General features: G+C 32.8%; 1 protein-coding gene across 31 annotated transcripts in view; it reads left to right on the top strand.

The window, feature by feature from the left end:
• LOC139491239 (trithorax group protein osa-like) overlaps nt 1-12,586 on the top strand; it is a 49,947-nt gene extending 37,361 nt beyond the window's left edge. For 17 of the 31 annotated variants that reach the window (XM_071278740.1, XM_071278735.1, XM_071278732.1 and 14 more), the window contains 8 exons: nt 188-382; nt 1,117-1,339; nt 1,893-3,156; nt 3,942-4,516; nt 4,911-4,988; nt 6,076-6,254; nt 6,865-6,991; nt 9,656-12,586. In XM_071278740.1, coding sequence (XP_071134841.1) covers nt 188-382; nt 1,117-1,339; nt 1,893-3,156; nt 3,942-4,516; nt 4,911-4,988; nt 6,076-6,254; nt 6,865-6,991; nt 9,656-11,682 — 4,668 coding nt within the window. In that variant the 3' untranslated portion in view covers nt 11,683-12,586. The remainder of the gene's footprint in view (nt 1-187; nt 383-1,116; nt 1,340-1,892; nt 3,157-3,941; nt 4,517-4,910; nt 4,989-6,075; nt 6,255-6,864; nt 6,992-9,655) is intronic. The other 14 variants (XM_071278743.1, XM_071278739.1, XM_071278738.1 and 11 more) reach the window with 1 other exon arrangement.
• The last annotated feature ends 3,577 nt before the right edge of the window (nt 12,587-16,163 follow it).

The following is a 16,163-nucleotide window of genomic DNA, read 5'->3' as shown; positions in this document are numbered from 1 at the left end:
TATTATTTACATGTTTCATAAATTTTATTATAATGTTTTAGTAAAAACAAGTTATTTATTTTATTAATTTAGAAAAAATATGAAATGTATTTAGCTCCATGGAATATAGAAGACACAGAAATCAGACTTGGGAAATAAATGGTATATTGTCATTGACATTTACATGAATACTATTGTACTTTTTCAGAAGGGAGGCTATGGAGACATACAGAAAATGTACGAGATGGGAAATGAGCCAGATAGAAGATTTTTCTTGGACAGATTGTTTATGTTCCTTGATGATAAGAACACGCCACTGACATCAACACCCTCCATCAGTAAACAACCACTTGATCTCTACAAATTGTATTTCCATGTTAGGGAAAGAGGTGGTATGCAAGAGGTAAACAGACAGATATAAAGCTATTATTCTTTTAATAATCTGAATCATTTACAATTTGAATAGCATCTAAAGGACTCTTGAATATTTTGAAAATGTTTTGAATGTTTTAAAGATTAGATGCAATTATTTTTAACTATTTTACAACTGCAAACAAAATTATTTTTTAACAATTTTACAGCGCATAAAAAAAAATACTTGAAGACATTACAAAACAATGTACCAAACTGTTGTTACCAAAGCTAACAGAGTGAAGGACAAGACACAACTATATTTAAGCCCCCCGCTCTCTCTCCCTCTGAAATGACCAAAGCTTAATCCCACTTCTATTCCCTACATGTATAACAAAAAAGCAATAATAGCCAAATCTTTAAGTGGTTTTATCTGGTCAGGCCATAATCTTGAATTGCTTTCTTATAATGTGTTATAATGATGATCACTTTAGGCTAGAGTTTCAGACAAACAGGTTCACCACTTGTTTGAATGAGGTTTAATACCATTCTGAATAACACATATATAAAGTCTACACTGGAATGTCCATTGCAATAGTAAATCAATATTATACATCAAATTTCTTTTCTCTCCTAAAGTTAAACGTCTGTGTCTTTGAATCATTTAAGTTAATCATCTTGTCCATTCTGAAACACCAAAAAAATACTAATATGAATTTTGTTAGAAGATACAGATCAAACAAGCAAGCAATAATCAAGGCTAAACATACAATGTTATTATTACAGGTTACCAAGACAAAAAAGTGGAAGGAAATTTGTGGTGTCATTAGTATTGGCTCATCTGCTAGTGCTGCTTTTACATTGAAAAAGAACTACATCAAATACCTTTTTGCCTATGAATGTCAGTTTGATCGAGGAGGAATGGACCCTCAACCTGTACTTGCTCAAATAGAAGCCCAACTTCAGCAGAAACGAGAACAAAAGAATAGGGGTAGAGCACCTTCACCAGGTAAGAATTACAGCTAAATTCCTAACGCATGTAGAGCAAGCCTTTGGTTAACTTACTTTACATTGTACAATAGTAATTGGAATAACTTCAAATCAAATTTCAACATAATACATACAGGTATGCCTACATATATATAATGTTGAGAGATGTCAATCTTTATTACAAAGCTTGGGTTAACATGTATTCAAACAAAGAAAGCCAACTAAAGTTTTACTTTACAAGCAGTAGAAAATAAGCTTTAAAGCTTCAAAGTAGTTGACTGTTAATTTGTATGCAAATGAGTTATTCTCAAATTTATATATAATGTATATTTGCTAAGGATTTGTCTATCCACGAAAACCAAACTGATCAATTTTGTACCAAAATAGGCCAAGTAATTGATAAGATCACACATTTGAAGAAAAAAATGTTCATTGCAATTTAACACTTTTAAACATTTTTGGAAAGGATATGGACTTACTGCATAAGATTTTTAGTGAAGAATTAAAACAATTTCAGCAATATTTGAAACATAAAGTAATTTAGCTTACAAATTATTATTTGTTTATTTTAGCGAATTCCCAGGGTTCTCAAGATGCATTCCGACCACCAAGTACACCAAACAATAATCAAGGCATGGATGGATATCCACATGGCATGAACCCTAACTACATGAATGACCCCCAGATGGGTCCAATGGGAGGAGGAATGATGCCACCAAATAATATGATGAATAATATGATGCCTAATGCTATGGGTATGAATGCTGGAATGCCACATGGTCATGGTCCAATGCATGCCATGCAAGGTAATATGATGCCTGGCAACATGCCACAAGGAGGTGTGATGGGAAACAAAGCATATTCAATGATGCAGAACCAGTCACATGGTCCTGGAATGATGGGAAACAGCATGATGCCAGGGAATGGTATGATGCCACAACAAGGCATGGGAATGCAGGGTAACCCAAATATGATGCAGTCAATGCAGAATGCAATGTCATCTGGTGGCATGCCCAACAATCCAATGTCATCTGCTGGCATGCCAAACAATCCCATGGTACCAGGTGGCATGCCCAACAATCCTATGGCAACAGGTGGCATGCCAAATAATCCAATGGCAACAGGAGGTATACCAAACAATCCAATGGCCTCTGGTGGCATGCCGAATAATCCTATGGCAGCTGGTGGCATGCCAAATAATCCAAACATGATGTCATCTGGATCCATTACAAATCCAAATATGATGTCTGGTGGGGCTATAATGCCACAGGGTTCCATGGGGACTAACCCTAACATGATGTCTGGACCAATGACTAGCAATCCTATGATGTCAGGGGGACCAAATACACCAGCGATGATATCTAAGCCTGGTAAAAATGACAGTGTTAGTTGCCAAGATCCATTTGCAGATGAACCCAGTTTTTCTCGTCAACAGAGGGGATCAAACTCTCCAATGCCGAATTTCTCAGGAATGCCTCCTCAAGCACCACCAGCTGCTGGTATACCACCACAATCTGGAATGCCACCCAGCAGTAGCAGTAGTTCCTTCAACAGCTACAATCGACCCAGTATGCCACCACAACAGAACTTTCCAATCGGAAGTCAGCCAAATGCATCTGACACGCCCACTCCACCCACATCTCAGTCAATCGATACATTTGGTACAGAACCCATCAAGTCCAGCTCAGATACAACTGCTGCCTCAAGTTCACCACCAATAGAATCAATGATTTCATCTACAACTACATTTACTTCTAGCCACTCAAATACAATGCCTCAACTGTCAACGTCTGGTAAACAGTTCCCATTTGGTGACCAGTTTTCTCAGCCAGAAAGGTTAGTAATGTATTTATTTCTAGAAATTAAAATGCCTGGCCTGTGATAGTACGAATGCACAAAGTTTTCCTGTCTGTCATTTCTGTTCTGTAACAAGTTATTTATGGGTTAAAAGTAGTTAAGACGTAAAGTTGAGTTAACATTGACTTCAAACAGTGTACACATGTTTGTTATGATGAAGCAAATAAACTTGTGTGTTATATTAAAGTTGTGACCAAAATATTGTGGTTTACTGATCATGGGACTGTGATAGTGTGATAAGGGCATGGTCTCCAATGGATACATAATCTCGTTAAATATGTCATGAGATTTAACAAAAAAGTTCATTGAAAAGACTGAACTTAGAAGAGAATAGAAGAACAATAAGATGTGGTATGATTGCCAATTCGACAACTCGCCATAGTCAAGCCAAAAAAAAAAAAAAAAACCAACTATAGCTTACTCTAGTTATTGGGTTTGATTCAACACAGATTTTACATGTTATTCCAAAATTCTAATCTTTTTAATAACATACAACAGTTGTCATGATAAACTGCATGGGGTGGTTGGTTGGGTGGTACTTTTTTGTTGACACTATAAACAGACCTGTATGAATGTTTGTGATTACCATGGCTTTCTAGAAAGGCAATATTTCTTACAAAAATTGCATGGGTTTTCTGGAGTTAAGATGTACCTTCAAATTTATTTATTTACATTTTAAAGGTATGTATAGACCTTAAAGTGTTCTTGAGATTTTAAGTTAAGAATTATTTTAGATTAAGAATGTATTTGATTTTTCACTGCAGGTTTGAATCAACAAGTTCACCTTTGATGACATCCTGTTCTTCTCAGCAAATGCCACCTATACAACAACCACCAATGCCATCACAGAACTCTGTATCCCAACATATGGAGTATTCTCAGAGCCAGACTTTTAGTACCATGCAGTCAAAGCCTGCCATGTCACAATCTATGGACCCCATGATGTCACAGAGATATATTGGGCAGCAGTCACAGTCAACGCCCACTTCACAGAACATGGAAACCATGTACTCGCATCCAAGGGGAGGTAATCAGCAGGTGCCACCAACACAGTCATCAACACATCCTATGGAGCCCATGTATAGTAACCGATATGGTAACCAACATTACCAACAGGGGGCGCCATACAGTGAACAGCATCCACCAACTGCCCCTCAGCAACCAGGATTTGGAACAGGATATGTCCAGAAACCAATGATGGGCCAGGATTACCAGAACTTTCCCAATCAACAGGGTGCATATTCTGGTCCCCGCCCACAGATGTCACAGGATATGCCGGGAAGTGTTCCTCAGATGTACAATACTCCAAACAAGAGATATCCAAATACCTATGATCAAGGTGAGTGTTGATAAGAAAACAAGGACATGTGCTCTTAATGTAGATCAAATGTAAATTGTATGCTACCTGCATGAGGTATATCTTTGCTTTTTGGTATTGAAAAACATATTTTATGAAAACATGTAAATGAAATAAAAAATTTGCTTCAAGTTTTTCAATTGCTACTGATTGAAAAAGAAGAAAAAAATGCATGAAGTTAAAATAACTTGCTTATTTCTGACAATATGGAATTCAAATTACATTTGAGTTTTTTAAGTCATTAAATGTTGTTGCCATCAATGTTATTGGTTAAAGTTAAAAGGTAGACTTTAATAGTAATTATAGGCTTTTTTGAATTGACATTAAATCTACAGAAATATACGCTTCATTTTGGAGTTGGTATTTTTTCTGCTAGGTGGTTATTATCCTGATCGATCTTACACTGGTCCTACATATTATCAAGGAGAAGGGATGATGGATAACCAAAACTTTGGTAGGTCGTCTCTTGAGTGTCAGTAGATATTATAGAAACTTTCTGTATATATCGTGTATTATCTCTTTGTCTTCTTGTGTGTTGTGTATAAATGTATTTAGTCTTGTTTTGTTACAGAGTCTGCAATCACTTCTTGCTGGGTTGATCACTTTTAAAACTATTTTATTTTAATGTTAAATGATGGACTAATTCAGAATGTTATATGGAAATTTTACTTGATTGGACATTCTATATTTTATTTGTCCAAAATAATTAAAGTTTGAAGTTGAATTTCTGAATTGCTCCATTGATAAGATCAAATGTAGTATTAGAAAAGTCAAAATTCTTGAATTGTTTTTTTAAAATCAGACAATATCCTTCATTTTAAGAAATATTTTATTTAAATTTTAATGAAATTTTCTAATGAAAAGTTTCAAAATATTGTTTTTGCCAGTGATAAATTCAATAATTTACATAGGTGTTGTTCACCTTAAATGTTTTAGTTTGTAATTGCTTTAATTTAAAACTCACTGCGTTTGTATTAATATGAGCTTGTCACGTTTATGGTATATATCTTTTATAATAGAACTTAGGCATTACATATGCATTGAGTATGAAACACATTTAAATTTTAGTGATTTGTAAAACCAATTAGAAGTTCCACAGTCTCTTGCATGTTTTATTTCCAAAAAAATACAGTACATTATAAAACTTGTATTTATAGATTATCGTTGATCATCTCAACGAGATTGGTTTTCTCGCTTGAGCTGGTACAGCGAAAGTGAGAAAAGCAATCGAGTTGAGATGATCAATGATAATCTGTTTATCGCTATTTTACCTATGACGACGTTGTCAATTTCATGTCAATTTCGTTAGCAACGCCACGTGGCCTCCTTAGTTTCTAGCGATAATTTTTCCATCTCAAGCGAGAAGCATGATATGAAAATTATCACAAAAAAAGATCAAAAGAAAAATGCAAAAAATAGCGATAATATACATCTATTATTCACAAAGAAGTAGCATGTAAAACATTTTAAATATCACTACCAGATTAACACTTTCAATATGTATAGAATGAACTTTGTATTAAATAAAATGTTTATTTCAGAACAAGGTAAAGGTCATCCTCAATGGTCATCGCCAATGGGACCTCGTTACCCAGCACAGCATCCTAACTATGGACCAGGTGGTGGTGGAATGCATATGGCAAGCCCATACCAAAGAGTGGCCAACATGAGAATGTCCCCACAGAGAGGAGATAAACACATGTCACCCCAAAGAATGCAGGTAAGAGCAATGAACCTTTCTTTAAAAAATATAACTCAATATAAAAATAAGAAGATGTATGATTGCCAATGAGATATCTCTCCACAAGAGACCAAATGATATAGAAATTAACAACTATAGTTAAAGCTGTTATCCTAATGCTAGCAAGTTAAAGGTTTAAATATTAATAGAACAACAGCTGTCAAATGAATGAGCAAGTGTTGAAGGATGCAATTAAAACATGTTGAGCCATTTGGTATATTTACAACAGCTTCAAGGTACATCTAACAAGATAGAGATTTAAGAATTTATTCTGATAGTTAGCTGTGATATTGCAAGAATTTTCTTAAAATGGTCCAGATATTTCACATGAATCTGAAAAGCAGTGGTTAAGGCTGCTGCAAATGCTGCATCCAGGTCCTGAGATTTCCAATTACAGCTGTCAATAGGGCACTGTAAAACTGGCATATTGATAACTTCACTTTGTTTCAGCTGTAAGTTTAGTATCAATCATAAATGAGCGTCAACATCTTCCTAAGTTAATATCCTTAATCATAAGGATGACTTATACCTGAAATGTATACTGGTATATTAGTTCAGAAGTTGTTTAATGTATGATTAACCTTTGTAGAAGTCCGTTAGTATGGGACAGAATTCAGCCTACCCACCAAAGAAAGAAATGATGTTCCCTCCAGATAGCATAGAATCTATTAGTCCAGTTCTAACTAAAAGGAAGCGTCTTACAAAGACTGATGTTGGTATGTGTTTTACACACTGTAAATAGCATAGAATGATGGTATTGGATATGCTTAGGGAAGAAAGAAGTAATAACATGGGTTTATTACCATTGCACTTAGTTAAAGCTTGTAATACATGGTCTACGCTTTACAAATATCATCAACAATTGTATTTACCTGATACCTAATTGGCAATTAGTGAGGTTTATGTTTGAAAGAAATGATAACATCTTGTTGGAAGTTTTTTTGTGACAATTGATTTCCCTGAAAATAGTAATAAAAATATTGAGATTTTTGTAATACAAGCTTAAACTTGGTCAATTTGATTATTTGCTGCATTGAATAATTACTTTAAGAGTAGTATTTTCTTGGGACCATTTTAATACACCATTCATACACCAAAAGCATGGATAGAAATTGTTGTTTGCATAAAGATGGATTAGTGCACTCTTAGATTAATGTGTTATCATTTAGAATTCGAAAATTAGAAGAATAAATTATGGAAAAGTGTGCAGGATAAATCTGAAACGCTATGATGTACTTTTGATTTTTCATTACCTGTAGATTTATGTATTTGTCCTTTTCAAAGTGCCTTTTAATGAACGCCATAGATTGGATAATATCTATAAATAAGATATTCTCCTTGTAATCCCAATGTCCAGTACTGCAACAGGACAATATGTTAGATTTATTTTTTTCATAATTCACAAAAGAAAATGGCTGTGAAACAACAATTGTAAAAAGAAGAAAAAAGCCCCAAGTATATTTGTATCAAGATGTACAAGATTAACGGCAGATTGTGTTATTAAACAATATTTAAATAAATATATAATGACTTTCCTCCGAGAAGATTATCCGATCTATGGTTTGTTTATATGTATATACTAGTTATCATTTTCATATATAACATGTGTTTTTGCACTGTGTCTGGGTTTACATCTATAAGCCCCCTTACCTTGCCCTTCACATTCATTCTGTTGGCAAGTGTACTTGCTTGACGACCGTTATTATTTTTTTTTACAAAATTTTGATATTTTTAATGTACTTAATTTACCAAAAGATAGTGATTTTTTAAGTAAATACAAGTACATATTTTTTATTAGAACATTGTTTTGCTTATGAAGTACAAATTAAAAAAAAAAAGCAAATTATAAAAATAACAAATTTAATAAAGTAAAATGCTTGCTTGAAAAACCCTGCAGTTGAAAGGGGGCTTTTAGGATGCAGTTGTTAACTATAAGTTTCTATTTTCTTCAAGCATTCCAAGATATATAATTTGGTCCTGGGAAACAAGCAAGTACACTTTAGAGGTATCACAATTTTATTGTGGTAGTTAGTGGCTTCTGTCAGGACGCTTTTTTTCAGGGCTTGAAATTATGATGGACACAGAAACTTTTAACTACAATGTCGATTTTAAAAGCTCACTAGAGCTTGTGGTACTTTGTTAACAATGTATCGACAATAAATAAAACTTAGATTTGATTTTTTTTTTTTATTTCATTTACAAAGTTTGGAAGAAGGAAATAATAAATAATAATAATTACCTTTTATTTTTATTTTTTTTTTTTTTATAATAAAGAGATTTTTTTTTACTATTTTCAAAAGTTAAAATTGTTGAAGTTAGAACAGGATAAAATACACATTTGAAATCAAATGCCTATTTTTGTAGCAAACAATATTTTTTGCAGATCTCTAATAAAGCAGAAATATTTTTATAAAGGATGAAAAAAATAAGAATCATAAATTATTTGTTTTAAGTGTCATCAGTTTTAGCCCTTGCAATTCTATTTCTCTATTTTTGCTTTGCCTTGTTGTAATCTGTCGATGTTGTAAAATTAACCAAATCATTCTTTAACATCTCATTATACACAGATTTTGTAATTAAATGTATATACACTAACACAGTAACTGTCTTTTCAACCATATATCCATTAGTCATGTGTCAATTCTTCTTCAAGAGACGAAATTAAATGATCATTTTTCAGTTTATAAATAAGCATGAAACATGTTTTTGATCAGAAAGTTGGACCAATTTTATTATGTTTTTTTAAATAGTAGATAAATGTTTATGACATACTATTCCTTTTAACATCGGTGACCATATTGTCTAATTCTTGTATTTATTCTAAGGTTCGTGTTTTCAACACTGGATTTAAATTTAAGCTGTCATTTTAGGCATAACATATGGGATTCTCAAATAAAGAACTTTTGATGAATTTCAATTTGGATCACCAGCGTATAAAGCTTAAGCAAATATTTTGAACTTCAGACTTTTCCTGAAAAATAGGCAGGCAGCTTTAAGCTTTACACATTTTTAATTTTTATGTATAATTTTCATTTCTATTATTATTTTTAAATATCATTTGCAACAGAAAACTCAAAATTGGTGTTGCATTTCTTTTGTTGTACAGAGTAGTTTTGTTGTCTTATACAGCAGTATTGTTTTTATTGTAAACTGTTGTATAGTCTTGTAAATGTGTATTGTTTTTTCTGTTGGTTGAATTTGAAATTAAGAACTCGTGAGTAAATATACGGGAATTGTGTATCTGGACAGAAAAGAATTGTGTTTTCAAATTTTTAAGTATAATGTTTGTCTTGTCTTTATTTATAGGCATTATACAGTGGGAATAATAAATTGTTATACATTTGAATTCAGTATATTTAATCATTTACATATATTTGCAGGTCAAATAGAGGCTTGGAGGATTATGATGGCGTTAAAATCTGGTCTACTTGCTGAAAGTACATGGGCCATTGATACATTAAACATTCTATTATTTGATGACTCTACTATAAGTTACTTTAATTTAAGCCATTTACCAGGACTCTTGGAAGTTCTCCTTGAACACTTCAGGCGCTGTTTGATAGAGATGTTTGGAGAAATATTTGAAGAAAGTGAACGAGGGATGTGTGATCAATATAATGAATCATTTGATTCAATTAATTTTGAAAAAGACGTGAATGTTCTAAATGAAAATGGTGCTAAAGTGAAAGTAGAAGGAGTTTTCACAGACTATACTAATGTTACACGGAAAGGCAAAACTGTAAAATTTGAAGAAACTAATGAATTAGGACCTACTGATCAGAAACGGTGGGATGTATACTCTGGTTACAGTTGTAAATTCGGGCATTGGCAATTGGGAGGTGGCGACACAAGCATACACATAGTTCCACTCTTTAGTAATAAAAATGAAAATGAAATAAGTAAAAAAATGTTTCTTAGAAAACCCATGAAATTGAAAGAGGAATTTTCAGACGACAAGGAGAATTGTGATGAGAATGAAAACAATCTTGTTGACAGTAAAGATAACATTAAAGTCGAAATTTCCGAAGAATCAAACAATTGCCTATGTGAAAAGAGTGATCTCAAAATTGAGCATAACTGTGACATTCAGTATAACAAAGTGCTTGTAAAGAAAGAGCCGAATGATGAAGAATGTGAAGAGAATTCAGGAATAAAAGATGAGGTGGATGAGGGACGAAGTAATGGTTGTGATGGGCACAGTGATACGAGTGAGAAAGAAAATGTGGAACATCTCAAAGAAGAAAAAATGGAGGAATCTCAGAGTGAAGAGAAAATCAAAGAGGAACAATCACAAGATTTAGAGGAGAAAGACAATACATCACTTTTGGAAAACTTAAACAATGGTCCTCAGTCAAATAGCAAACGCAAAATTATTGAACTTGAAGACGAGTCATATCAAAAAGATGAACATCCGTTAAATACTGCCTGTAATAGTAAAGATGAAATTGGACGCAAATGTGTTTGTCTTTCAAATATTTTCCGTAGTTTGTCTTGTGTCAATGGAAATACAACTGAAATTTCTAAAAACGCCGCACTGATGTTTACTCTGGGAAAACTTTTGACATTACATCACCACCATCTACCTCGAAACACTACGCGTAGAAAATTTGATAGGGAGGATACCGAGTTGGAAGATCTATCAGACAGTCATTTACTTCAAAGTGAAGAAGAGTGGTGGTGGCAATACCTATCACTAATACGGGAAAACGTTCTTGTCATATTTGCCAATATTGCAAGTCATTTAGAGCTTGCCATCTACCCTGAAGAAATATGTTTACCAATTTTAGATGGTCTAGTACATTGGGCTGTCTGTCCGTCAGCGTGTGCAACAGATCCATTTCCTTCATCAACCTCATCCGTCCTTTCACCGCAACGTTTAGTGTTCGAGGCCCTGTCAAAACTTTGTATACATGAATCCAATGTGGACTTGTTGCTTGCTACACCTCCATTCAGTAGAATTATATCATTAGTAGGCCAATTAGTTAAGGCTTTAGCAAACAAGAGCGAGCCTGTCATGATGGAGTTTTCTATCGTATTATTAGCCGAACTAGTTCAAGGTGACACCAGTGCTGCCCGGGCAGTGGCAATGAAACATCCGTCAGTTTCATTGTTATTAGACTTTTTAGAGATGGCAGAACACAAGGCCATGCAAGTTGCCAACATGCATGGTATCAATATGTTAAGAGACAATCCTGAAATGATGGGTACCAGTTTGGACATGTTGCGGCGGGCTGCGACTATCTTGTTACACATGGCTATGGTACCCGATAATCGTCAAGTGTTCTCCCATCATCAACAAAGACTACTTTCTCTAGTGATGTCTCAAATCTTAGATCAGTATGTGGCACAAATTCTTTCCGATGTTTTATTTCATTGCTTTAGAGAGGATGATTTGATATTGTCCTAGCATACTTTTATTTGTATCTATTGACTTCAACACAAAGTGTTCAGAATAACAGTAGCTGACCATGTTTCATTTATTGTATATTTATTTCATTAAAATTTGTTGTCATTCCTGTTTCTAGGAAATTTTTGTTTTGTGTATAATATTATATTTCACTTAAAGCATTATTAGGAGTCTAACTGTTTTCCTCCTAAAATGCTCCGCAATTTCATCACTTATTTTTTAATTCATTAAAGAAAATTTGAACTGCCATTTGATGAAATCATTAAATTTAAAATTGTGATATATGGCAGCCTATATAATAGAAATCACATTTCTATTTTTGTACATTAGACATTATCATGTACCTGTATTTTAAGCATTTATTCATGTTTAATTGAATTTATCTCTGCAGCCTTTCCCAAAGTTTGAATGTAAATTTATTTGAAGGTTTTTTTTAATGCATTAAATAGATGAATTTCTTTGCATTGGCTAGAGGTATTACTGGTGAAATTTAATTTTCTAGTTTTTAAACGAAAGTTAAAATAATGTATTTGGAGGGAATTAACATATACAAAATAAACCTCAAAATATTTGAACTTTGTGAAAGGCTATGTCTAACTAGTTAATTGTGCATGTGTGTAGTTGTGGTTTTTTCTTTGGAAGGTGTGTGTTGTTGTGAAATCATGAAATTTGTTAGTATCTTCCTCTCTTATTATTTAACATTAATTAATATATCTATTCTGTATATAAAAGTTATGTAACAGTTGTTAATTTCAATGGCACTTTGTCTGTGCCATAACTGCACACATATGTCAAACATTGTGTACATAGCACACTTATGTGAAAACATGTGTATAGTTCATCTTTCATTGTGCAGAAGCTTTATACATTTATGTCAACATGATCCAAATAAATGTAAATAATTTGTCGTCTTTTATAAAGGTTTCAAAACACAATTTTAATTCAAAAGGAAAAAAAGAGAATAAAATGAGGAAAAGATGGCAGTTACAGCTCTTCTATAAAAGCATGCAAAGCAAACCTTTGATCAACTTGCTTGCTATGTTTGGATGTTTTGTAAACAACATGTAGGTAGTCCGTTAACTATATACTGGAATTTGATTGGACAATAATCATCAACTTCCTTTTCATGTCAAGTTTTATTGTCTTATCAAATCCCTGTATATATAAAACCGACTGAAACTCAACTTACCTATTGTTTGCAAACATAGCAAGCAAGTTGATCAAAGGTTTGCTTTGCATGCTTTTATAGAAGAGCTGTAAATAACTGTTCCCAACTCTTAAAAAATAAACACTAGGATTAAAAAAAAATCATTAATAATTCATTTTTAATGGTACCCAACGAATAATAATGAATCCTCAGTAACAAAAGGAAAAACAAGAGAATAGAAGAAATGAATTAACAAAAAAAAACCTAGAGAAATAGGAGAAGATGATTGCTGTAAGACTTATGACTGTCTTCTACACCAAAAATATAAACTGGTTTAAAACATCTAAATATAGTACAAAACAGATTTTTAACACAAAAGCCAAAAAAAAAAAAAAAACAAGAATAGAAGATAAAGAAAGCAAAAAAAACAATGTTGCTTGATATACATGAAAGTTTGAAACTTATTAACACAAGGAAAACAAGGGGAATAGAAATAAAATGCTCTTAAACGTACTTCAAATAAAAAAAGATGACTTGTTTAGTAAAATCAACAAACTTTTCGGAAAAACAAGTGCAGCATGGAATATAAAGTATGGTGATTCAGCCTTTTCAAGAGCTGCTGAAGCTATGCTAGAAAAGTAGGAGGAGCATAATGTAGGATTCTGGATGCAAAACTTTGCTGAGAAATACTTATTGTTTGATTAAATAATAAGAGATGGACTGATACTCAAGAATGATGTAAACAACAGAAACCAACAGCACACAGTAAAAAAAATTGTATGACTTCTTTTAAATTGAGTTTTTCTGTTCATATTGTAGTGTGTTTGTTTAATCTACATTGGCTAGATGTATTGAAGGAGGGTACTAGCATATTAGTATTTTAGAGTAAAAAGGTTTTCAACAACAAAGCACACTAAATAACAAAACAATTGAACCACTACCCAAAACCCGACAAAACACAAGAACCAGCTCACCGAATAAAAAATAAAACATTACTAGAACCAGCTCTCTCAGTAACAACTAAACAAATCTACCTAAAAAGCAGAACCAGCATTAAACCAGCTTACTCGCTAATAACAAAACACTAAAACCATCCAGGAACAAGAAACAACATAGCACTAAAACAAACCCAATAACTAACAACAATATACCAGATTCTGTTCACGCTAGAACCAACATTCTGTAACAAAACAAACCACTAGAATGCCTAATAACAACACAACTAATGTAAGTACAACAAAAACTAACAAGCACACCTAATAACAACACTAAACTAAAATCTAATCGTGCAATAGAAAAAAATTTAAAAAGAATCCTTGATTAATACAAAACACTATACCAACTCTTCAACAAAATAGACCTTAACAACCAAAACAACTATATAAACAATTAAAAACCAATTGTTCAGAGAACAATTGAAGGTCTTTCCACCAATAAGGATCTATTTTGATATGAAAATATTAAAATTCAGTTGAAAATGTCAGTTCCTATGGCTTAATGATGTATAAATATGAATTTTGAGCAGAGGTCAAAATCTAGAACGTCAAATTTACTGATGACCTTGACTTATATTTCAAGGTCATAAACCAGGGACCCCAAATAAAAAGACCCTAGGTCTGTAATATGTATAGTTAATGAGTTATATCACTTTACGTTTAATTCTTAATATAGGAGGGGCAAAAACTCCCATTTTATGTCTACACACCCTTTTAACCAAAATATATAAGTTACGACATGTCGCAACTAACAATTTAGTAAAAATAATTTGTCGGTATCTTATAAGGTTAATGAAAATTAGTGAAAATAGGCCAAAATCAAAATTTAGAATATGACCTTGACCTTTGACCTTTACCTAATTTTCATTTTTTTGGACCAATGATCTCAAAACAAAAGACCCTAGGTCTCTATCACTTATGGTTTTCCAGTTTAAAATACATTTCAAAATTTCAAATACAAAAGGGGAACTAACTCTCATATGGAGTCTCTATACGGCTTCGGTCAAACTAAAACAGAACATCCTGAGGATGTAACGAGCAATTTGGTAAAATAAATTTGTCGTAATCTTTTATGGTTGCGAAGGAGTAGTGGCCACAAGAAAAACAGTGTTTGGGGAGATAACTCTTACAACGTAAAGTATTTGGTTACGCAGTGGTTAGTTTTAAAAGTGCATACGCTTTACGATATCATATTCCAAATATCTAAGCGACATCTTTTGAAACATCAATACTACGCAAGAAAAGAATTAGGCGGAAGAATAAAAAAATTAATAATAATAATAATTAAAAACCAATTGTTCAGAGAACAATTGAAGGTCTTTCCACTAGTAAAGATGTATTTTGATATTGAAATATGAAAATCAGTTTAAAATGTTAGTTCCTATGGCTTTATGATGTATTAACATCAATTTAAAGCAAAGTTCAAAATCTAGAACGTCCTATTAAACTATGACCTTGACCTCAATTTCAAGGTCACAAACCAAGGACCTTAATTCAAAAGACCCTAGGTCTTTAATATGTTTGGTTAAAGAGTAATATCACTTTACGCGTAATTCTAAATGTAAGATGGGCAAAAACTCCCATTTATTTTCTGTGCACCTTTTCAACCAAAATATACAAGTTAGGACATGTCGCAACTAACAATTTATGAAAAATTATTTGTCGATATGTCATACGGTATTAGAAAATTAGTGAAAATAAGCAAAAATCAAAATTTAGGACATGACCTTGACCTTTGACCTTGACCTCATTTTCATTTTTTTGGACCAAGGACCTCAAATCTGAAGACCCTAGGTCTCTATCACTTATGGTTTACCAGTTAGAAATGCATATTACTTATATCATTTATATAAGGGGAAATAACTCTCATATGGAGTCTCTGGAAAGCTTCGGTCCAAATGAATTGCCTAATCCTGAAGATGTAACGAGCAATTTGGTAAAATAAATTTGTCGTAATCTTTTACGGTTGCGAAGGAGTAGTGGCCACAAGAAAAACAGTGTTTGGGGAGATAACTCTTACAACGTAAAGTATTTTGTTATGTCGTTGTAAATTTTTAAAGCGTATAAACTATACGAAATCATATTCCAAATATCTAAGCGACATCTTATGAAACAACAATACTACGCAAGAAAAAAATTAGGCGGAAGAAAAAAAAAAAAATAATCAGAACAAATTCAATAGGTCTTTCCACGGAAAGGTGGAAAGACCTAATAATCAGAACAAAACCTATAGGTCTTTCCACGGAAAGGTGGAAAGACCTAATAATAATCAGAAGAAATCCAATAGGTCTTTCCACGGAAAAGTGGAAAGACCTTATAATCATAATCAGAACAAAAGC

The sequence above is a fragment of the Mytilus edulis genome, chromosome 10 (genome assembly GCF_963676685.1).
Source record: "Mytilus edulis chromosome 10, xbMytEdul2.2, whole genome shotgun sequence".
Lineage (NCBI taxonomy): Eukaryota > Metazoa > Mollusca > Bivalvia > Mytilida > Mytilidae > Mytilus > Mytilus edulis.
Note: the sequence above shows the minus strand (reverse complement) of the source record. Positions and strands in the feature narration are given on the sequence as shown.